The sequence below is a fragment of the Larimichthys crocea genome, chromosome XXII (assembly GCF_000972845.2).
Source record: "Larimichthys crocea isolate SSNF chromosome XXII, L_crocea_2.0, whole genome shotgun sequence".
Lineage (NCBI taxonomy): Eukaryota > Metazoa > Chordata > Actinopteri > Sciaenidae > Larimichthys > Larimichthys crocea.
Window position 1 is genome coordinate 12,468,789 of NC_040032.1, and position 25,144 is coordinate 12,493,932.

The following is a 25,144-nucleotide window of genomic DNA, read 5'->3' on the forward strand; positions in this document are numbered from 1 at the left end:
AGGCCCGAGCACTGAGGCCTTGGGACACCTGTAGAGGCTTAACAGTGAGAGGAGACGGTTTGCAGAGTGACACCAGGAGCTTATAGGATCGAGGAGCAGGAAACTGCTTCATGTGAGTCTAAAGCTATCATCTGCATTATTGAAATTCCTAATGAGAAAGAGTGAAAAAATCCAACAGGTGATGCTAAAAGAGAAAGTTTTATAGGCAGTGAGTAACGGGCTGGTATTTATTGATAGTATCCACGATAATCTGCCTGAAACAACCACAGAGAGATGTGAATTACAAGCCCGCAGGATGCCTAAAATGCTTTCTGTTACTGTTTTCCGCTGCTTAATGTGAACAAATTGATATATTACCTGGAGTCCTGACAACAAGGTGACACGGTAATACCACCAGAAAGGTTGGATTTTACTCAGTTAAGTGTATAATGAAGTAAAGGAATGCAGAAGGGCTTATTTCATTACTTCAAGTGCTGTGAAGGCGCTGTAAGGTTAGTCACATGTATGAGCACATGCGTACATGTATGTCAGGAGTGTGGTGCTCAGTGTCGGGGCGAATAAAGAGGAAGATCTTTAAGTGGTTAAAGTCGCCGTAATTAGTTCAAAACGGAATTAAATCAGATTCTCTGCGAGTATTCGTCGAGTCAAAAAACACCACAGATGTTGCCGAGCATATAAATTCACAAAGAGGAGTAAAACAAGGCTTAATATGTTATGTACCGAGCTTTTTAAGTCAGAACGGTATTTCATTTTTATTCCCTCTGTAATAAGAAGCAGGGATGCAAGGTGCAGCGTGTCTCTAAAACCTAAATAAAAAAAAAAAGCCCAGTAAAGAACAAAAGGCTTTCGATCTGATTAAATTAAACTGAGCTGCGAGTAAAATATTTCAGATGGAAAACTTTCCAGACAGATGAAAAACATATAAAACCGTTAAAGATTAATACCTGCCAGATTAATGCGTTTCAGGCAGGTCAAAGATGGGATGCACCTGGAGTCCTACCCATGTCCCGAGATGACTGATGAAATAGTGCCTAATAACCCATAAACACATCAGCTATGGTAAAGACGAACATATCTGCTGTTTATGCGCAATCACAAGTACATGAGTTGTAACCATGCAGGTGTTCTCCTGAGTTTTATCTGTTTGGCTTTTTGTCAAGACCGAACTGTCCAGGAGACATTTTTCACTTGACATGGCAAGAAAAAGCAGTAAAAGGTGTAATTAATGATGCATTCATTAACATTAATAAAGGCTGCTTTCCATTCAGGTGTGAGCCCTTGTTTGGTGGTTACTGTGACACCCAAATGGAACAGAGCCATCTTTAATGTTAAGAGTTAAAACCAGAGAGAAGATAACTCTCCGACTGTGTTGATAATTTGTTAAAAAAGGGGTTAGACGGGTCCAGCGTCTCATTTTTCTGCTTCTCTTTGTCCTGTAAGACATTAAACTGGACGTATATGGGCTACATTACTTTCAGATTTATCTAAAGCAACTTATTAAAAAAAGGGAAACCTTATTGCACTCACCTAGAATTAAAGAGGCAGTCCGGTGTCCACACATGTCCAGTTGTTGGTCGTGCTTGGAGAGAAGAGCTGGGTCTTCAGGTTTTTTGAGGAACTGGTAGGATGTTCCATGAGAAAAGTTTGGATTGCCCTGCAGAGCCAGGTGGTTGTTCATTGGAGGAACGCAATGTATGTGTAATGGCATTTGAGTAGGGTAAGTACTTCTTCTTTGAGAGGAGTTAAATCTGGAGCAACTGGACTTGGACTGAAGATCCATGAAGATGTTTCACCTCGACTTGGTTCATTAGTGCTCCTTGTTGTTCTGACTGGTTATCAATCCCTGGGTTTTCCCACCGGTCAGTCATAACTGAAGAAGTTCTCTTGGATGAGAGGTGAAACGTCTTCACGGATCTTCAACTAAGTCCAGCTGCTCCAGAGTTAACCCTTCTAAAAGAAAGATGACCTGATGATGACGGAGAACCTTCACAGAGACCGAGCAGTTGTTCAAGATGATGGTCCAGGTGGATGAAGTCATCCAGCTGGGCCTCGTCTACCCAAACCCTGTCGTACCTTTGTGCCAATGCACTAAAGTAGGACAGTAAACATGGCAAACACTGTAACTTCTTAGTATCAGCATGTTAGAAACATCATGACATCATACATCATCATGTCACTGCCGCACAGCACAACCACGCAAATACAAACATAGGCAGAAAACTTAAAGGGGGCTACGTACATCCATGCCATTGGACTGCAAGTCTTTAATAACAAAAACAAAACCCTCCATACAAAAAGTATATGTACATGGTCGCTTGCTGCAGTTTATGGAAATGATCTAACATTGGTTCATCTTTAAGTTTTTAAATACGACGACACTTGTCAGCGACCACAGCGTTGGATCCGAAACACGAAGCGCGCCGCTTGGGTGGAGAGTCCATCTTTGTCACGGGCAGGCGATGCAAAGCAGCTGTCCTCGTCAGGACCCAGACACTGGTTATGATATCAGTCGAACATGTGACAATAATAATAATAATAATATTATTAATAATAATGATGAGCGACAACCCATGTGAGAGGGGAAAATAAAACAATTGATATTGATTTCATTGAAAAAAAAAAAAAAAGCACACACATTTGTCGAGACATAAATAAATGCAATAATTGAATACCAGTGCAAGAAAGCGTTCAGAACGTGGCGACACGGGACAAAATCACAGACGATGGGATCGAGACGTTTGCTATTAACAATTCCAGTAGAGCCTGAGTGAGACATTCCAACAAAACACAGACACAGAATTAAATTTTCCGTCTTACTGAATATGAAAATCAGTCGACTTATCATTAACATCGATGTTAATATTTGATGGGATACATTAAAATTGAAAAAAAAAAACTAAAGAGGACATGGAGATGGACAGAAAAACAATTGCACCGTATCCCTGCCATGTGCTGTAAGCTCCAACCTGCCACTCATGTGATCCACAATCTTAAGACCTGAAGGAGAAACTCAGCGACCCTCTCCCCCACCGCGGAGCCTGACGGGCGGGTGGAGCGGGTCGCGCTGGAGGAGACGCCGCGTGTCACAGTTTTAGGGAGTCTGTGATCGGCCTTGCTGGCTCCCACCTCGCTTTATGGTCTGCTATGTTGGAGAGGTCATTGGTGGGATCGCCGGATTGCGGGACTGTGGTTACATGCTAATGTGATGCCCCCGACACACAAACACACACGCACACACACACACACACACACACACACAGACGCACACGCACACGCACACACACTTGTCATGCACCCTGAATGAAGGCTCGGGAAGCGTCTAAACATTTGTTTGTACAGTCAAATGTGGAAGTGCTGGGACAGCGGGCTCTGTGATAGAAGATGATTCAGTCTCTGTGTTCTATTTATATTCATGACTTAATAAATTTATATTAATGATTCTATAATTGATAAATGTCCAAAGCAAACAGAGCATTCTCAGCTCGAGGTGAAACTTGAGGTACAGTGCTTAAAGAAAACAATCTGGAGGTGCTGCGTTGAAACACTTTTTACAGCCTGACACGTCGAGGCTGCACTCTGGGATGTGGATGAATGCAAATTTTTTATGTTTAATACAAGAAATTAAGGGCCTGTTATTGCAGTAAGGGTTTGAAAACAAAGTGTAAGTGTGTCATGTGTTATGGAACAACAGATGGCACACGTTGGTTAAGTTTTGTGAATAAAAATGTCTGAATAATGGTTCATTGTCCCTGTTTGTTGTTAAAAAATATATTAATCCAAAATAAAAGTAAAGCTTACTGTCCCAATACTTGACTTTGAACTGTTTCATTTAAAAGATTACTATGGAAATGTTTACAATAAGTGCAAATTGGTCATTGTTCCAGAAAAGCTCCTATGATTTCTGATGCTGCGAACACCCTTGTTCATGTCCCTGCCTTGTATTCGTCCAAACCCCCTGTGCAAGTTTTTTCATGCCTCCCCCTCTCTCTTTAGTTCCTCCGCCTCACTTATCAGAGCTCTTGCGCGGCCTGCGGAAGCTGGACGTGTTCTCGTTTAGTGCATAGATGCGCCTGGAGAACTCCTCAAAGCCGGCGGCGTCCAGCTCGCCCAGCACCTGTTCGTCACACTCCACAGCTACTGCGTGGTCCACGGGGATGCAGCGGTAGTCGTCCAGCCGGGCCTCGTCTGTTAGCCCTAAACCCAAACCTAACCCCAACCCCAGGCCTAAACTGGTGGCTTCTGTGCCCATAATCTCCTCGGCTTGCTCCACAGAGCAGCGCATCTCTGGGACCAGGCTAACAGGCGCCTGTCCTGGTACCAAAGAGCCATTCATGGCACCTGTGTGCTGACTAGTGCCCACCGTTTCCTCGCCAGTGTCCTGCACTGTAGAAGAGTTTGGTGCAACTGTGCTACCGGCTGGTTGCTCTTCAGTCTCTTCTTTATCTACTTCACTCTCTCTGTCGATACTACTGCTTCTCTCCGCCTCCTCTGCCGTCTCTCCACCCTCCTCCTTGTCTTCCTTCTGCTCGCCCTCCTTGTTGGCGTCCGTCGACTTGGCCAGGTTAAGCGTTGCCATGCCGGCGTCAAGTGAGGAGGACAGATGTTTGGCTGAAGGCGACGGCGGTGCCAGGCTGACTGAGGGCTGCTCTTCACCCATCACTGTGTCGTAGCTGGGTGGAGGAGTTGGCTTGTATTTGGGCTTATCTGCCTCGGAGCTCGCCCTTTTCCTCAGGCCTCTGTCTGGGGAGTTGGCGTGGCAGGTGTAGCCTATATCCGAGGCGGCAGACACAGCGAGCTGAGACTTTGTCGGCACCGGGATGGAGCTGGAGACGTGGTGCCTGTCACTGTGAGGAGCAGAGGAAAGACACTGTAAGCAAAGATATGAATGAAAGCGAACTACGTCAACATGTTCTGGTGTTTTTTTGATAAAGTGAGTTACAGCTTGTAGGTCTACAGCCAACTGAAAAGTCATCCTTGGAGGTCAAAGACACCCAGGTTGTATTTGGCTTTGGTTCTACATTGATCACATTAGCATCCCTCCACCCCAAAGCACCCTCACTCCTTTTCCCCTGATCCAGGAGTGAGAGAGAGAGACAGCTGCAGCACTTTGTAAATCACTCCACCTTACAACATTCAGAAAACATTTATGCAGCCTGTGAGAATACGCTCACGTTCTGCTGACTGGAAGCACACAGCAGGCGTCCACCCAAGTATGTCAGCCATTTTCCTCCATAACAGATAACAGACTCAGGATCTGGGACACCCCACCCAACTCCAGTTCTGCAGCCATAAATTCACTTAAATGGGGGCCTCCACTGCCTCTTCCGATAGCCAAGGCCAAGATCACCGGACTACTTAGCAGCCTACTTAACGTGACCATTCCGCAATCTCAGGAGCCGGCGCTGTGTACTGTCAGGGTCAAAGGTGAAGCACGGGGGCCTCCCGGCGCTCTCTGGAGATTCACCTGTGCTGGTTAAAGGGCCGAGGACAAATCTCTTGCCTGTTGAGTTGGACGTGCAGCCGTAATTGATGTCCTTGTAAATTTTCTCCTGTCGCTTGCTACTTGGCACTAATACCCTCGTCACATCGTTGTCGGGGGGGGGGGGCACCGGTTGATGTATGCATTTATTGTGTCGTGGCTGTCGCCGTCTGATGGACAGTTTCACCATTAAACACATGACAGCTTGTAAAAAAACCCAAAAAAACCCTGACCTCGACCCCATGCCGGCACACTGTCGAGGTGGTCTGTGTCTGTGGACAAGGTTCACAGGCGGGACACTAGTCGAGAGCACTGTCTAGTTTTAAGGGAAACTTGTCAGACTTCAAAGTGGCTGCGATACAGTAAATGAGAACCATCCATCGTCTAAAGGTACAGTGTGCCTTTGGTAACAACTTGTACATGGCTAACATTTAAAGCTAATTGGAGGCATGCAGATGTAAATGTTAAATGGCCCCCGCCAAGGTCAGGGTTAAGAAAATAAAAGCACAGGGTAATGACTTGACCCTGTGAGGGTGTTTCTCTTTACTTGGCGGCACACGTCCATCAAAACACATCATTTAATACAACTAGCTTTCGCTTGTCCCCGTTAACGAGCATGTTTAATTCAGCAGAAAAGTATTTTTAGGGGCGAGATGGAAACAATGCGCTCTTTAACACCTAATTTTCTTGGATGCCTGAAGTTGAATGGTATGCCATCTCAAACACATATCTGTTTTATTTTTTTTTTATAAATGAAACCATCATGTGCTCCTTGGAAGCCAGTCCAAAAAATTTCAGATTCAGTAGAGAGGAATAAAGACAGATGTCATGAGAAGTCAATTATCATTTAAGTAAGTGGAAAATGTGGTTCAGACTCTTTGAAACACAAACGCAGGTTTGAGAACATGAGACGACTGGTACTGAGCGAAAAAGTTTAAAGTTTCCATGCATCATCTATAACGAGCTAGTAAGTGACTACCACGTCTTTTAGCTTGACTGAGCGATGTCCTGAACCATCGCGGCTGATTAGATGACTTTGATTTTAATTATCGTCCATCGGCATTTTCTTCCATTCCTCCCTCCAGCTGGCTCTCTCTCGTCTAATCCATTTGGCTTGAATTTAGCTGTTCATCTATGCCACAAACAAATGTATTATTGACACTGGCATAAAATCACATGGTCACCACACAAGTCTTTTCTTATAATGAGGAATTTCGTATTTGGACCGTGGTATTTTGTTCCACTTGGTTTCTGGGTTAGGTCTTAACATTTGTGTCAAACTGTGCGGCAGTTGTATGAGTAACAGAGCAGACTGGGTGTGTCACAGTGACGACTTCAGCCAAGCAAACCTCGGGGCAGTCATAACATTTTTTTTCTTGCAACATTTTAACTGTTATACTGATGACATGTTTTTTAAATGTGGGCAATTAGGCTACACATGTATGGCCACTGTGAGTGCCGATTAAGGGCGGTGGGAGGACAGGGCTGCTGAAAAACACTTCCTAAAGTTGTTTGAGAAAAAGCTGGAACTCATACAGCGTTCTTCTTACGGAATAAGGCCAAATACTGAGCTAACTTCATGGCAGTGTCTTGTTCACATTCTTTGTACACGGCAGGAGATTTTTCATATTCTTCATAAACATTTATGTCATCGCCGTTACGAATTGTTCTTATCCTTGCATCAATCATTCTAACAAGTAGTTCTTGGAAATAGGTGGAACGAAACTCTTTAGTCAGATACAAGAGCTCTCCGGCTATTGTCGTTATATTTGAGACATATATTCGTGGTCCCCAGAGGATGAACCCTACTAATTTCTAATCACCCTGACTGATTTTTTCTAGCAGGAACAGCATTTACTGTTCTAGGGAACAACAAGTACAATCTGTCTACAGATAAGATTCGTAAAAACATGATGTTCATGGTCCCAGAGGATAAACCCTAAAGACTGGTAATCCCCTGATTTTTTTCTCAAGCGTCATCATGTAGTACACAATTTTTGTGAACTGATCTCAACAACTATTGGATGCATTGCCATGAAATTTTCTAAACATATTCATGCCCCCATCAGGATAAATTGCTACTACTTTGGTGATTCCTCTAGGATCATAACCAGTTTAAAACTTAACTAAAAATGTTGAACGTTATACCTGCTTGGCATCAGCATGGTAACATTTTGTGGCTATTTTACCAGCTGGCATTTAGTACAACAGTGTAGCTGTAGACTCTCTTAGTTTTGTTAGAAACAAAACAAAACATTTAAACATTTGGTTTAAATATTCTTGATTTGTTTGCCAGGCATCTCTGAGTCATGACACATACATTAATTGATGCCTGCCCTGTTAGATGATGTGGTTCTCTAGAAGTTGTTATTGTGCATGTAATGGTGTAATTGGGCACATCGTTGGCATTCCTCATCCTAAGTATATTTACTTTAACTTTCTGCTGAAATGGCTGGAGCTTTGGCAAATGTTGCTGACAATTACTACTGATACTAATAACAGTATTAACAATAATAAATATTCTATTGATCCATGTGAGGAAATTATTCCATTACATACAATATTAATGAGGTTGGGACTTATATAGAGGGCTGAGATCTTGGACTTCCTGTGTAGGCTGGGTTTGCTTCAGGCATTCATGATGAGCAAAGTGAATTCACGATAGCAGCTCGACATACCATACTGATGGGAAAAAGGTCTGTTGCTCATCCCTAATGTATGATACACAGATGTGTAGTGATGGGTTCCCTCCACTGGCAGCTCGAGCTACCTGCCGGTTGCGTGTTTTTAGGTTTCACTGGGCCCCAGTCTCTCTTGCATTATCCTGACAACATCTTCACTGCACACTGTAAATGCTGCTACAGTACGAGGCCTCTGTCTAAATCATCAAGCAGAAAAGTTGACATGCCGAGCCAGAAATAGTCTTCACTCCTCCAAGGCTTTTTTTGGAGGAGTGAAGCTTGCTCTCTTCCTTTCCACTGCTGATGTAAAACCTGGCATATTTCAGGCCGACTCAGGAATTCAGTAAGCCAGACCTTTCCACTGTCTAATCCCCCGACAGGCTTCGCAACATGCCCCTGTTCATATCCAAATCCTGCTAAGGAGCCACGATTTCGGGGCCAAAACAAACAACGGCAGATAAGGTTTGGTCGTTTGATGTGGTTTAGGGAAATCCCTGTGAAACTACAAGAGCAAACATTACTAAAAATTTGATATGTGCTGTGCGGTGGAAGCTAAGTTTTCTTTTTGCTTTAACAGGGTAGGACTTATTGACTGTCTGGCCTTTGAAGCCAGGGACTTCACCACAGCGCAGCATGTGCAACACGATCAACAAGCTGATGATATAAACACTCTCACAGCGCTCAGTGATGCGTTCTCTGACATATTACATCTATTACACGGTTAATACTTTTGTTCCTGCGACAAAAAAATGCTAAAATGATATGTGAATTAAAATCAAATGTTCGTTTGTAACAGCAGTTATTTTGAGCAAAACATGGAGCTGCTGTTCTGTGATAGTTTATTTTAGGATTATAATAATATATCAGCATTCACTTAACATTTTGCCTTGGCTACAAGGTAATCTACTACAGCTTTGACAGTTTTCATTGAAAGAAAACGAATGAATGGCATTTTAGGAAATTCACCCGCTCGCTTCAGTTTGGATGAGAAGATCGATACCACTGTAATGTAATAAACATACAAGATTATACATGATTCAGCTCCTCCTCCATTCAGACACTTTGTCAGCATAAACTGGGTATCAATTACGACAAGTGTAGCAGGAGGGGAACGTATTATCCCACTGCTCCTCGGCCTGTCTGTGCTGTCCGCACTCACCTATCGCCATCTTGCTCGTCTGTCTCTATGTACCTGCATGCAAGTCCTGCCATCGTGCCTGGGTGATTCGTGGATTTTACATCCGTGCTTTTATTTCTTTGAATGAGTGTCTACAAATGCAGCACAATGCTCTTATTTCAATGCTTTTCATGTGTTGTATGTTGTTTTTTTCTTTTATTAAACTAATACGATTATTCTTATCTCATTTTATTATTGCCCTGTAAATGTACAATGTCCCTAAAATAAACCAATAAACAAATACTTTTAGCATAATGATGGGGGAATGGTAATAAAATCCAACTGCTCCTCATGTCATTGGCTCTATGATCGTTGCTGGAGCGCCATGACTGCTCCTCACTGACAGATATCAACTAAAACATATGGATGAACACATGTTTTAGTTTTTAGTCAAGTAGCCTTAACTGAGTTTTCTTATATCCACCATGAATGTGAAAACATGAGCCCTGTGGTGAACAGTAGTAAAAAAGCAGGGGTATTGTTTATTCCTTCAAACTGTCACGATGGGCACCGTAACAAATTACTTTAACGTGGACGGACACATTGATGATGTATGAATGTGTCCTGCCATGAAATTCATTCAGACTACTGCTGCTACTGAACAGATAAAAAAAGTACTGTACTCTGTAAGTTCCTACAATTTTAGATGATTTAAAAGTTACATTTAAAAAAAATAAAAGCTCTTATTTTATAGTAATGTCCTTTCTTAGAATAACGCTTTAAAGAGGGAGAGAAAATGGGATGGGGATGACATTATTATACCCAGAGGTTAAGGAGGAATTGGTATTTGGAGAACCAGTGTACCTCCACAGAATATAACATGAATGGGGAAAAAAAGAAATATTCTTGATTTATCCTTCTAAATTGTTATAAATATAGTAATTCTATGAGACAACTGTCAATGTAGCTTGCAAAATGCTTATTTACGGCATATAAATTTGAGACGATGTGCTTTTATCTTTCACTGACAAGCCTGCAGCTGTCTAAATATCGCGGCCCTCTGCGTGCATCATGTAACACAAGAGGGACCAACGTGATTTTGCTAACTTTTCACTAACTATGGGGGTCTTCAGGGAGGTTCACATCCTCCAGCTGCAGTGTTGAATCTGCCTGGCCAGGCGCTCTGCCACACCTTGCCTTCTCTCTCTCTCCCACCCCCCAGTGTACGTAGCCCCCTGCTTCCAGGCACTGGAGTGGGATTAAGGGCCTGTGAACCTCTGCCAGGCCCTCAGCGGATGTGGAGCGGCAAATGGGAGCATGTTGAATGCGTTTGCTTTGATCTCGGCAGACTGTACAGTTTACAAAGAGTTGGTTTCTGGTACTGTCTCTGTCTGCCTCTTGGTAATAGATTCACCATTTTTCCGCTGTTTCTTATCCTTCAGCAAGATTAAAAAAACCTATACTGCCCATTTTTCACCGGAGCTGGACTGTATATATTATGACATGTTATGATGTGTTTCTGAGACAGTGCTGTTTGGAGACGTATAAAGATATGATCATCGGCACGCCAGACGAGCATCGTATCTGTGCAGAAATGTCATGCCGTGTCATACACTCCTATATTCCTACATGCACTCTGCTTTTCCTCAGTTATCCCATCCAGTCTGTAGAAAAATGTCCAACATGAACCCGCTATGCTCCCATTGTGTTAGTGTTGGCACTTTGGGAAAGGTTCTCCCTGCAGACTGGAAGCACGCTGAATTAGTTCTACATGGAGGGAGGAACTATTTCCAAATCTGTTCTGGAAACGGAGCCCTCAGTCATATCCTTCATCACATCATCCCTGTTTGGATGCGTGGAAGGAAGAAAGAGGTGGCAAGGAAGGATAGAGGAAACAGATTAGGCTTTTACACGCCGGCCTATAAGGGTAATTACCTGCAGCTGCCATTTTTACACGTCCAAATTTCAAAAAGGTGCATCGCAGCGCTGGAAACTGTGTGTGAAAGGAAGACTGGAACTAATATCGGAAAGAAATCAATGCATATCCTCCTTATTAAAAGGGAATTATGAAGCAGTCATCCTCATCGTTGAAAAGATATGCTGAAGGTGCATTATGCACGCTCTTATGATGTGGAGGGCAAGTTTAACCACTGTAACACTGTGATTTTAGCGTACTTTTATATATACTGCACGGTATACGGACAGAGCCCCAAGCAATCTGTTCCCCCTGCTTCCAGTCGTTCTGCTATTTATGTACAGAAATGAGAGCAGTATGCATTTCCCTTAAATGTTGAACTACTCCCTTAAGGTGTTGCTAAATATAGAAGAGCTCTATATCATGTAACTGCACATGAATGATCTCTGTGTATGCTTTTCAAAGCTCAGCGCTCCTCGAGCTGATGAGAAAGGCAGCGTTCTCGATTCTCAGCTGATGATTTCGGAGTCAGCTCAGTTCTGCAGGACAGCTTTTGTTCCCGTCCCTGCGGTCTCGTTGTTGTACAGGAGTGTGGCTGTGGCGAGCCACTGTAGAGCTGCAACGCTCCCACCTCCACTTCTTTAAAAAACTTCCACGCATGTGCACACACACACACACACACACACACACACATAGCTTCAGGGTTAGCAGTCCTATGCTTTCATCTCATCTATCTTTGGGCCCTTCCACTTCCCATTAAGGAGGGGAGGGAGGTAGAGGGCTGATTTGAGAGCTCGGGCTTTTCATGGCTTCTTTCCTTTCAAAACAAAAGATTATTCAATTAATGTGTGTAATACACATTTTCCCCTTTGCTGACCCTGGGAGAGGAGTGGAGATCAAAGACAGCTTTCTCTTTTATAGGGCAGTGGAGCTGCAGTCTGACACAGACCGACTCGTAGGTTTTAGAGAAGGGTTACTTAAAGGCCATAAGACCGTTGAGGAGAGAGAGATCTAAGCATTCCACCTCGCTGGGACTAAGTGGCTTCTGCAAATCTCATCAAACACTATTTTTGTTAAAGCGCAGAGGTGCTGATGATGTTTAGAGGTGATACATCATCACAAAGGGCCTTGTCAGAAGAGTAATTTGTCTGTCAGAAGAAGAAGAGATACAAAAACAGATACACACAACTATGAGAACAATCTGAAAGAGATCTAATATCTACTAGTTGCGGGATACCTCAAAGAACCTGTCGAGGACCTTTGATATATTATTATTTACTCCTTCCTTTTTCTTTTATTTCTTACCATCGGACCAGCAGTCCATGTTCCAGGAAGTTTTTCAAGTTGGGTAGCGTCTGTTGCAGGTCCGGGGTGGTCAAGCCATGTTGATATCTCAGCTGCAAGAAAAAGGAAACACACACTGTATCATTAACCTCAGACAACCTACCACATCTTATATCCTGCAGCCCTGCATATGGTGTGCGGTGGGACAGCGCTACAGCAAATCACTTAGACACGTATGCACATTCTCCATGTTTGGATGTCGTTTAGAGAAGAAAAGAAATACCACCTACAGGAGAGGTCTGAAGTCTACATTCTTTCACCGTGACACATTTCTACTCTCCCCATCGGACTATTACTCATCTGGACACACAATGGGCATCCTTCCCTGATAACAGGCGTGTGTGCTAATATGTAAGGTGTGTGGAAAGACAGGGGATGAGATGCGGGTGGCAGGAAAAAATCAAACTCGCTGTTTAAAACATCTGGACAAACTGGGGCACAGAAAGCACATGAGAGACCCCTTTTTACATTCTCCCATGATCTCTCCCTCTCCTGTCAGTAGACCTACTACTAAATTTGGCCTTGAGTGTTCCCTCCCTTGTACCACAGCGCTTTATTTCATGATGATAGAATAAAATCCAATGAAACCCCAACAAGGCCACCTTGAAACTGCAGCTCTGGTGCCAGAAATGTCTCCTCTAACAGTTGAGGGATGTCACAGCAAGCCAAGTCCAGTCCCGGAGAGTTTATTTAACCTATATTAGTGAACAGCAGAGGAGCATCATGCCGCACGTCCAGCCTATCTCCTCTGAGGCCCCTCTGTCACACACACTAGCTGCACCAGCTGACATCTGTTTTGTTTCCACTCGGGTGCCACGGCAACCACTCAGATTTTTTACACACACACACACACACACACACACACACTTCAGGCTAAGAGATGAAGCGCACATGACTTTGACACGCCACTAACTCAGGATAACGCATTGCTTCTTCATACAAGAGCACATAATGGATGAGTGACATGACAATAAAGGAATTACAGAGAGGGAAAAAAAGTTCAAGCCTCCGAGGGCAAAAGGTCACATTTGCTTTTGAGAGTTTTGTTTAACAATTTATGAGGAGAGAAATAGTTTTCAGGCTATCTGCAACCCTCAAAACACTTGTTTTCTTGTGGTAAATGTTGTAATATTCATTCAAACACCCCGCTGTGGTACATAGTGGCTCTTGTACTGACAGATTAATGGCATACGACAAGTAAAGACAAGCCAAAATGTGCGTGTGTGTGTCAATTTTCTACTCAACATAAAATAGCAGAACACTAGATTAGACTGCTGCCAGAATAATGAGTAAACTGTATGATATGAACAGTACGGTATGTGCGTGACATGCACCAAAGTGCTCACAGGTCTGCATCAATGTTCCAGTTGTGTTTGCGCATGTGTGTGTCCTGGCCTCAGATGGTTTTTGTGTCTGTTAGGGGATCCATTCAAACAACAGTAATGACATTATCAGAGGAGGGCTTTTATCAAAAGAAGCTCAGATTGAGGGAGTTGGACAAGGGAGGCGGGGGGGGGGGGGGGGGGTGTCGCCTCCAAACCCAGCTGGTGATGGAACGGTCCAAAAACCTACGAGAACAACATAGAGATCCATTCATGGCTCAGAGTAAACCTCAGGGTCTGACCGAGTGACGGCGCTACGCTGTCCACAGGGCCGGCTGAACGGAATTGGGTTTGAAACAGTAGGCCAAGATCAATAACACCACCAGTTTAGAAACAGAAAGAGCATAGCAACATCGGGCAGGGGGGGGGGGTGCTTGTTCTGTGGCCAGATACTAAAAAAAAAAAAAAAAAAAAAGGAAAATCGCAATCGCATGTAAATCTCAAGGTTACGGACTACAAAGTATGAATCAGAAATCGTAAATCAGATACAAGCAAAGAATAAATATTATGCCTTCAGCAAAAGTAAACAGTGTTTGTTGGATACACTGCACGCTTTCTTTCTAACAAAATGCTATCGTTATGTCCCATTACTAGGCCTGAGCTCTGAAGTGTGCGTAATAACCACACTGCGTGTCTGAAAGGAGCCCTATGTCAAATTACACGCCTGTATGTCGGAGAGTGTGTGGGAGAGAGTGAGAGCATGAGTGTGCATTAGTGTATGCGCCTCCCATTGTTTTCCTTATGTTAGGAGATTTTACCAAGCGTGCAGCGCGCAGAAACTGGATATGGGTGAAGACAAGAGAGTGATGGGTGACATCACTTGCTTGCTCCAGGCGTGCTTCGCTACTACTGAGCTTGTTGTGCAGGATTAAAAAATAAAAAAATACCGGGAAGCTCATGTGTTGATGATTAATATTCCTGCGTGGAATGTGGTTGGCCCACCGTTATCCATAATATATGCTTCCGAGAAGCCAACACGGGAGAATTCATAGCTCTACCTGCGTTTACTGTATGCTCGCGTGGGCTTTTGCCAAATCTCTGCCAGTGGGCACCAACAACACTTTAGCTTAAGTGTCTGGTTGGCAGCAGCGCAGAGCCACCAGCGCTGAGTGACTGCTGCTTCACGCTGTCCATGTAACGAGATGTGTTAAACACATTCAGACAGTTTAGAAAGCCTGAATACTGCAGCCCTACAGCTGACCCAGCACTCAGCCAGCCAGACTCTATCAATATTCATAAACTGGTCTGGCCCTCCCTGGTGGAAGCTGCATTAGGTTTCTTCTCAGAGTGTACTGTATGTGTGCTGCTCGTGGCCTTCGTCCTGGGAAGGCATATATCCTGGAAGCTGGCTGTCAAATATGCAACCATCAACCCCCCTCCCTTCTTCACTACTCGCTAGAGACAAGCAGAAAAACATTAGTGACCCGGCGGTGTCATCTGGAGGAAAAAGGGGGGAAGAGAGAATGTTGTAAAAGAGGAAGAAATGTGTGAGGCGGGCTTAATGATACGAGGCTGGGTTTCCAATTGTCGGTGCCATGAAAGCTTTCATTGTAGGATGGAAACAAACTGAGCGGGAAAGGTTTAGATTCTGGTCTGTAAATCCAAACCTGTCTTCGGAAATGTGCTGTAAATGATATGAGGCAAATGTGTTGTAATTGACACGCCAAACAGATTTCTCTTTGCACACAACCAGGAATGAAAATTTGTGCCCGATTTAGAGTCCGCAACCCAGGAAAATGAGTATCTTTTAAACAAAAACAATCTCTGAGTGTTTCTATGTCAACAGCTCCAGACCAGATGATACAAATTGCTCAGAATCAGTCCACTTGAGACAGCTTGTCATTTCCAGTTTCCCTTTCATACATCTTTGTGATGAATGTTGCTGGAGTCCTTTGCGTGCTTGCGCGTATGTGTATGGAAGAGCGCTTTCAAGCTGGCCACGGGGTTCTTTGTAATGGGGCTAACCAGATCGTGGTGAGAAATTCCCAGGGCCCATTGAGGACGGCTGAAAGGCGAGAGGAGTCGGATGGGAGGGGAGGAGGGGTGGAGTGGAGTGGGGGCACCCACCGGGGCTCTTTCACATGATGACATACTGAAACAGATCCGGCCAGGTCGCCTCGTCGCTGCTCACACCTTTGTGTCTGGACACTCCCTTTTTTCCCCTGTTTACCTATTCAACAAAAACCCGCTGAGGCCTTTTTTTTTTGGGAGGCTCCACAGCATATGTAATCAGTTGGTATGACTGCAAGGTTTGGTATGAGTGCGTGTGAGAGTTTAGAGGTTGGGCGCAACTGACCCGTCACATTTGAGAATTTGGGGACTCATCCTCATCAATCTCAAAAGATAAAGCTCAACAACAGCCCAAAGAATGTGGCAGTGTATACAGCTCCAGCCTGCCAATCCACTGGAGCCATGACCACACATAAACACTCAAACTGACTAGAGCCGGCGGGAACCAGTCAGTTTACAGTACATGCCACCCATCATTTGGCAAAACCTGCTTGTTTGGCCTGAGCTCTGTACAGCGGCTAAACAAACACAGCCTGGCTTATGCCACGTATTACTGTTTCCCTGAGTTTGTCAGTACTAATCACCGTCAGATCAAACCGCGAATGTGGGCGGGCTGCGGAGAATTTTGAGGTTGATTGCTGATGATGTGGTGTGGGAGGCTGCCCCAGGTAACAAAGCACAAAACACACCTCCTCCCCCTTCATCCGAGCCTTTTATGAGGTCACCGCTGCTTGTCAACGCCGACATCCGAACAGTTCAACTGGTGCACCGTTTGACAAGTGGTCTTCCATCGTCATTGGAGATGGCCAGCGGAGGAAATCTGGGACGCAGGATATTTTCGTCAGGAGAGTTGCGTTTCATGTATCAGGAGGTTAAAAGTCTCCAAAATCAAACTCTGGAGTATCTCGTGCATGTCTGACCTGCATCACAGACAATTACCCTGTGATTTATAATCAGCAGGCTTTTGTCCGTTGGGGTAAAAATAGAAACGGTTATTTTACAGAGTACATCGGTTTTACATACTCCCTTGGGAAGATAATCAGGGAGCTCATTAGGTCCTATGACAGCTTGTTACAGAGGGGCTAACCAGGTGTTCCTCCCTCTGACATGCCTCTGGTCAAACTGTGGACTGGATACTTCAGCAGAGACCCTGAGGTTGATCCAGACATTAGTCTCCATGCGTAGACTTCATGTGTAGAGATCCGGAGCTGTGGGACATAACCTGCCACTGACAATTTCAAGGTCGTGCTTCTTCTCGTTAAGATGACGAACTCGTGAACAGGGAATAAAAAAAATAAGCTGTAAAAACAATGTTATAAAGAGGTGAATGACGCAAAATATCCTGCAATAAATTCGGCACATTAATCCGGACTAATTTATTACGCAAACAGTTCCTGTCACTTCTATCATTGCCTGGACGCTGTGATGTTAATTATTAAGCCAGAGCTAACAGTGTCCGATTGTGCTGCACATGAACAAAGCGTTCAGTCAAGCGGCACAGTCGACTCACCAGTTTTTTTTTTTTAGAAATTGCGTTATTATAATGAGCATAAAAACTGTGATAGGCTTTAATGTGCTGCTCTGATTGTAATGATACGGGTGGTACTGTACACGAGCCATTCAAAAAGATTCCAAGTGACTCATGCAATAAAATGGTCAATAACCCAACAGTGAATTGGCTTTTGAGAGCAGCGTTTGGGCATAGGCAGTGTCCTCTGGAGCCGTTTGGCTGGTGCATGAAAACCACATGTTCCGCATGAAGTTCATGTTTTGTTCACCACCAAGGAGCTATCAACCGCTGCCACAGATTTGCATGCCCACTGCACACATTCCCTCACACTAGACTTGCAAAGCACCAAAGTTTTTTCCCTCATGGCAGCAGGTGAAGTTTTGGTCCTCTCATTATAGTGAGTCATACAATGTGTGTATGCATGTTCTTTCTTTCCAGTAATCCTCTCATTATGGCTCTTTGTTTTCATACCACCCGCTCACACAGTGGCACGTCGATCCAATTACTTTTAGTTTTTGTTTACAGCTCCGAGAGCCTCACATAAGCTCAAGGCCTTTTGATCGACGTATTCTTTTCCCCGTTTGAGACAGATTTGTTGTCGTCTTCGAAAGGCTCCGGCTTTAAGGGAAATAAACAACGTGTTCACCTCACTAGGCTGATACGGTGCAAACGTTAGGACATTGTATTTACATAAACGGAGATTTCCGTCTGATCTACTGTTTTGACATTTCAATAAACAGTTTGACTCGTCCAGCATTGGCGTTATCATTGGTGGCCAAGCTGCAAAGCCAGACCTCATTAGTTTTTGTGTTATGCAGTATATTTATTTTAACCCCAAACCTACAACATAACACAGCTAAGCTTCACTATTACTTTGAACATTGGGAAGAAATTTGTTGACTTGCAGCTGACCTGGAAAGTGAAAACCAGATAGTGACCACAGCAACTGCTGTTTAAACATGAACTTCCCTTTTGCCGCGCCTGTAGCTACGAGCAACCATCCATCCATTTTCTGTAACCGCTTATCCTCATCAGGGTCGCTGGGGTCAGCTGACTTAGGGCGAGACGTGAGGTACAGCCTGGACAAGTCGCCAGTTCACCACCGGATAAACAGAGACAAACAACCGTTCAAACGCATGTCTGGATGTCTTTGGACTGTGGGAGGAAGCCGAAGCCAACTCAAAGGTTCAAACCAGGATCATTCTTGCTATGAGACCACTGCACCGCCGTGCCAGCCAGCTATGAGCAACAGACCAAGAAAATAAGAAATAAAACAAACAAATAATTACAAAAATATGCACACAATTCTTCCACATCTCCTACCTCAAACAGACCACAGGCCAGCTGCCCCAAAATTAACAGCATTGGTCATCACCAAAATCGTTTCTTATCGTTTATTAAAACGTCAAATTATAGTTTTTTTTATTTTATTTTAGTGGTTGAATGTTATGCTTGATTCATTTCTGACTAACTTCTCAGAGAAGCCGGCAGTGAGTCGGCTCAAATTTGGGTATAAAAAGTTTGAATCCAAAAAGATAAAGAGTCAAGAGCTCACTGAAAATGACACATGGTATAATATATTTGTTAAGCTTGGACTGAAAACTAATCAGTGTCATTGAGAAATTCAGTTGTTCTCTCCAAACAGTCTGCTTAACTTGGAATAAAACAGCATGAGAACAAACCGACAGCCATATTTTGAACCATGTCTTCCTCTGGCAACTTTACGAAAATCCCAGGATTGCGGTTGCATTCCTTAAAACGAGGGTTGAAGACGTACACATACATACTGAAACATTTACCAAGGCCAGAACAGTAATGTGTATATATATTGTGTGTGAGATTAAAGTTGCTGTTCTTATCAACATTTTCTTCCGTGTATTTTTTCTTCTCCTTGTTTTGCAGAGCTTCATCTGATTTATAATACACAGGATCGCCCCCCCTCTTCTGCAGAGCTCTTTCTAGCTCACTGGTGGATTCGAAATGGTTGATTATGTTTGCTACAGTGCGGTGCGTCTATGATTCCGCCCATCTGTCTTATCGTGGGCGCACAATGAAACTCACTGAGCAGCCTTCACTCATCCACTAAATAAATTACAGCGAGATGTTGACCCGGGATGCATACAAAATGGCTGCAGATGGACGCTGTGTGATGAAGTGAAGGAGTGATTGCAAAGATGTTTTACGAGAGAATAATTTGATAATTCTTGTTTGTGTTCCTTCCTGTTTACATTTGGTGTTATTTAGAGCCGTTATTGGTTGTTATTGGCTAGTCAGTTTCATGCTGGACAGTGAGAGGTAAAACCCCTCGGGGCTCAAAACCTCAAAACATCATGTGGTACAGCGTGAAATATGAAATCCAACTTGATTAATGACTGGAGCCTTTCATGTGTCTCAATAAATATACAAAGCGGGGCTGAAAAGTTGTTTGAGTCTGGCTAGAGTCATATAATTCATTCACAGCAGAAACTCACTTCCCTTAAACTCTTGAGCAGTTTTCTGGCCTTGTATACGCGCCACAGTCATCATCGTGCAGCCAAACTGGGAATCTGGATTCATAAACACCACACGCGTTTGCTTACAGCAGAAAATATCTTCCCACATATTTAGTGTGAGAAGAATCCCTGCTGTCTTATATGTGACTCGCACAAGGTTTTTCTATAGTTTCCATGATCAATTTTGAGATACGGTTATTAGTAGCGCTTATAATTAAATCATTGGCATACTGAAATGTTGATACTTCAACATTGTGGCTCGGGCAGTGGCCTAATGGTTAGAATAATTATTGTTCATCCAAATGGCGTGGCTTCAAACGCTCCAAAGGGCAAACAGAAAGAGAAAAGACAGATCAACAAAGTATCACATTAGTTTATTTTCATAAAAATGTTCAGAGGAAGCAAACCTCCAACACAAGCAGCTGTATGGGAACTCACAAGCAGCGATGAAGTAATTTCAAATCAAAATTCTCAGACAAACACGAAGCCGCGGAGTCCACCGGTGACGCGGGGTTTCCACTGAACCAGCAGCGATCGGACAGAAGTCGGATCGAGCCTTTCGAAGTCATTATCAGATTTCGTGTCACTGTTCAGTGTTGACCGGTTGATAAACCGCGGCCGTCAACTCCAGAAATGTGTCAACACGAGCGATAAATAAGAATAACTCATGTGAGCCGGGGCGAAAATTAATTACAGTTAGATTTCACTCTAAATAAGACTCTCGATAAAACAAACACCGGCTCCAGATTGTTTATGATGGATTTCAAATTCAAACAGGAATATTTTCAGATACGAGCTTTTAGCGGTCGTAGGAAAACAAGATAAAGAACACTTTCAGGTTGTAGCGATCAAAGCTCATTCTTCTGCCGAGCAGCACTCAGTGTAAACGAGGAAGTGTACAGAGCAACAGTAAGGGACGTTCAAAGGGACCAGCACGACTGAAGAGGAGCTAACTGTTAACAGTTGTCTGAAGGGATGTAACAGGACTGTGTCTGTGTCGGATGAAAGTCACGGGTTAATAATTTACCGCTTTTATCGGCCTCTATCATCTTTAAGAGGCCTGGAATTAATCTCCCGGCACATAAAATCTAATATTCACAATTAGGCATGTGAGCGAGATAATTAGAGCAACGCTAAAATTATATGAGGGGTAGAAAAGGTTTCATTAAAGCCTGAAACTTGTCATTTAGAGTCTCAGAGGCCTAGAAGTTGTTCACTTTCATAAACATATCCACACCTCTAAGACGATTAGATAGCAGATAGTGGAGCAGTATGCTTAAGATTATGGTGTTTGACTAAGTTATTGACTTTAGCAGAGGCCTTATCACTATAAGATGTTTAAGAACCCAAGTTAACCCAACACTCACGTGTCCATGGGAACTGTCTGACTGCGTACTTCATACTATATGTTAAAGCACTTCCTCGACAGGTGAAATATAATATTCTTTGTACATCCTGTCTCTGTTGCCATTTCAAACAAGCGTGTAATAAAACAGTTTTTAATATCGCATACTCCAAAAGTTCTTCCACTTCATTTAACATCCTTTAACGCCGGCTCTTACTGACTCTTTCTCCCTGCGCTCCCCTCCCTTCTGTCTCCTCCACACTGCGGTAATGTAATACAGGTGTGGTGTATTCACTGTGCATGGGTCCGATTCAAATGCAGCCCCCCTTAATTCAAACCAGATTCTTCCGTCGCATTACTTGTTGTTACACTTTGCTTGAGTATCGTGTTGCCGCCAAATCCAGTCAACAGATTTACATAATTACGGGAAAGGCTGTGTGAGATGAATAGGAAATTCAGTTAGGGAGACCACCGGTGACAAGAGACCAATGTTGTTCTCCTCTGACCCCTCAAATCACTGCAGGGAGGGTCGGACGTTGGTGCTACCATGCCTACAGTCTTAATGAGATCCCTTCATGATGCGGTTATTTAGTCTGCATGTGGACTGGTCAGCAGAGGAGGCCAACGAGTGTTGTGTGTGCTACAGTGACACCTATTGGAAGAGATGCAATCCCTGGTCCTCAGGGCAAATGACCCCTCGCCACTGTAACACCGGAGCCGAGCTATTTGGGTGAAGTAACCCAAAACCCACACGTGCTGACCCTGTTTGTGAAGTCACAACACCGAGGTCAACTTCCTGTTAGCAGCATTGGCATGCTAGACCATCATCAATCCTCCATGGCAGGTTTTTTTATTTTTACAAAGAGTCCTGGAGTCTGGATGAGGCACACCTAGGAGGATATGCTAATTCACCTCTTTGTAGGTTGAAATCCAAAGCATACGGAGCTTGTTCTTGAGGGAAGCCACAAACGTTTGTGGTCTGAATGTCAAATGGTGCCAAACAGCAAAAACGGCACAAGAAGTGTGATGAGTGACTGGAAGGAAACGGAGGATAGCCTGAACTCGACACAGATCTAATGTCTTCTCCTCAGCGTGGAAAGATGCAATAAAAGGAGGAGAGCAAACTTTGCCCCAGTTGTACAGCATGCCTTTTAAATAAAGCTGCCAAATACAGTCATTAAAACATAATTTTAATTTTAGCCAGTCTGATCACACTCATTTTATTATTTGGAATAAAAGTGTTGTGGTATTTTACAAGGGAAATCTTTTTTTATACGTGTGTTGTGTTTCCACAAGGCCCCTAGGAAAATACTCGGCCAGAGAGGACGATGAATATATGGTTTGTGGGCAGGTGCCTATCCTGGCTTGGTGCTGCCCGCAATTTCTCTCCCTTCCACTGCTTGTGAATGGGCATATTATTTTCCTTTCGTTTCCTCTTTATTTTGTGGATGGCTTTTACGACTGAGATTTTCTATTAGCGTTACCACTGGATCGGGGGGTCACGGGGAGAGCCTGGGCTTGCAAACGTGCGTACATTCCTTTTCATCTGTCTGAGTTACTAACGTTCAGATGTATTGCTTTCAAAGTCATGCCAGTTGAGAGCTACTTATCCGACTGTTTGCTTATTTTAGCTGTCTATTTTAACAAGTCAAAAGTGTGAGTGAGTTGCAACAAGAGGGGTAAAAAATGAGGAATGAATAATAGCTTCAGGTTTTTCTTTTTTTTTTGTTTCTCACTTTTCCTTCACGACATAAAAATAGCAAACATTTGCCTCTGGCAAATAACATCGCAGAATAAACCTCCTTCAGCTTACTTTATAGAAGCCGTTTGTCAAGTATGAATACAACCTTGATGACAGTAAAATGATCAGGTCTGGCCTACAGTGCAACTCACCAGCCAACTACATGCCCTATCAAAACAGTAACCAGAGAGGCTGAGATTAAAGTGCAGACTTCCAATATTTCACAGAGTTCAAAGGGATTTCCAGCCAGATCCCGCTGCTATTCTACCAGGATAAAATATGCAGCATCAAACTGCTCTGCGGAGGAATTTGGGCTGCTGAGGATGAAAAAAGTATAAATGGGAAAAGTCTTTCATATTTCCACATGGTGGAGCATTTAGATACATCTATCACATGCGATATATACATTTGTTTATTGACTGTGCGCTTATGCACACCGAGCATGCTCCACATTTTGCTTTTTGTGCGTATCTGTTTAAGTGTTTATGCGTGAGCCAGATATAGCCATCAGGATAAGATTATGAACATATTACGTATTAACAGGCATCCTAGTCGTGAGCCGACAGATCAACTTATGCCCCGGCTCTTCAGATCTGAGATTGCGGTCAGCTTCCCAAGAGCCACCGGCAAAGAGGAAATCCACATTACGCTTCAGGAGGAAGTCTCGTATGAGAATATTAGACAGAAAAAAAAAAAAAAGCTTGTGTGAAATATGGAATAAAACATAATTTCATGTTAGTCTGAGACACACTTGATTGTTTGAAAAGAGCAATTATGACCGCGTACTCTGCCAGCAAAAAGGAAACATAACAGCCACAATTAAGTAAACAAATTATGCAGCAAAATCTAACGCATGTGTTCAGCAATTTCAGTAGTGATGAAAATAATTTCTTGAGATAGGGATACAAAAATTTAAAAGCAGCTTAATGATATAATAAACAAAACGAAGAGAGAAACTCTTAGCTTTCTTTCCCATTTGTTCCAAGTCTCAAATTGAAACCTGCCACACTATGGGAAGAGTATAGGCCATGTCCGGTTTACTTTGGAGAGCCTGGAGCATTCTCTGGTCATCTGGGTTTGTTCAACTGTGACCCTGCATAGTGTTAAGGATGTTAAAACGTTCTTTTTTTTTTTTTTTTTGCACTGCCAATGGGCTGCAGGGTCTGAAATTGAAACAGTCATAACCCAATATAGAAAGATTTTCTCATAATGAGTGGCTGATCAGAATCAGCGATCCACGGTGGACTGCGGCGGCTGTACGTAATATTTGATATTTCCTAAAAAGCCCTGCTCATAACTAGCGACCAAACTCCCATGTGGAGCTTTATTTGTTTTTAAAAATCAAGATCAAGAGGCGTAATCTGTGATTAGAGTCGCAGATTCAGGCTCATAATGTCAGATGTGCAGAGCTCAACGCTCACAGCCGCCCATGATACAAAGGATTAAATTCATTTGCTACATTTCCTCCGCAGCTGCAGCTCCGTGCGCTACAGCCGGACAGAAAAATGTACTGCATTATATTTAATATAATAAACATAACACACAACATATCGTCCCATTTAAATGTGCACAAAAATCCATGTGCAGTCAAATGAAAACAACAGCCATTAATATTGCTTTTTTTTTTCCTAAAAAGGGTTGTGTGTCTTACTCCTCTCAGAAATAATAAAAAAAATAGGAAATAAAAAAAACAGCTGCAGAGGTTTGCATGATAAATGAATAAGTACATGAATGGCTACATGCAATTTTGAAAAAATGTGGCCCAGTTCTCAAGGAACTGAATCCGATTAGGACTTGAAGAGAGAGAGGCAGAGACATAATGATGAACAAGAAACAAATAGCTATTGTGTGGTCAAGTTTTTTTCCCCCCTCCACACATTTGGTGGCCAACTATGTGGATTGTTCCATTAATTCAGCATGAGGGAAAGAGTGTGAGGTTGAATGTGTGGTTTCTAGCTCTCTAATGAGCTGGAGGAAGGCCACCGCTGAATTGAATTGAAGGTTAAAGTGAAACACGGGTCAATCCAGCTCTACTAAAAAACAGCCAATTCATATAAACCAAATGCTTGCGGCTTGAGAAAAATTAGCTGTGGAACATTATATCATCTGTCATCACATCTGTAACATA

The 25,144-nt window shown here is 43.3% G+C and overlaps 1 protein-coding gene across 1 annotated transcript in view; it reads right to left on the reverse strand.

Annotated features, from left to right (window-relative positions):
• Positions 1-2,239: 2,239 nt before the first annotated feature.
• uvrag (UV radiation resistance associated gene) overlaps positions 2,240-25,144 on the reverse strand; it is an 81,290-nt gene continuing 58,385 nt past the window's right edge. The window contains exons 14-15 of the mRNA XM_010746872.3: positions 12,498-12,589; positions 2,240-4,844 (exon numbers count right to left, since the gene is read on the reverse strand). Of these exons, the coding sequence (XP_010745174.2) occupies positions 4,004-4,844; positions 12,498-12,589 (933 nt within the window). The 3' untranslated portion in view covers positions 2,240-4,003. The remainder of the gene's footprint in view (positions 4,845-12,497; positions 12,590-25,144) is intronic.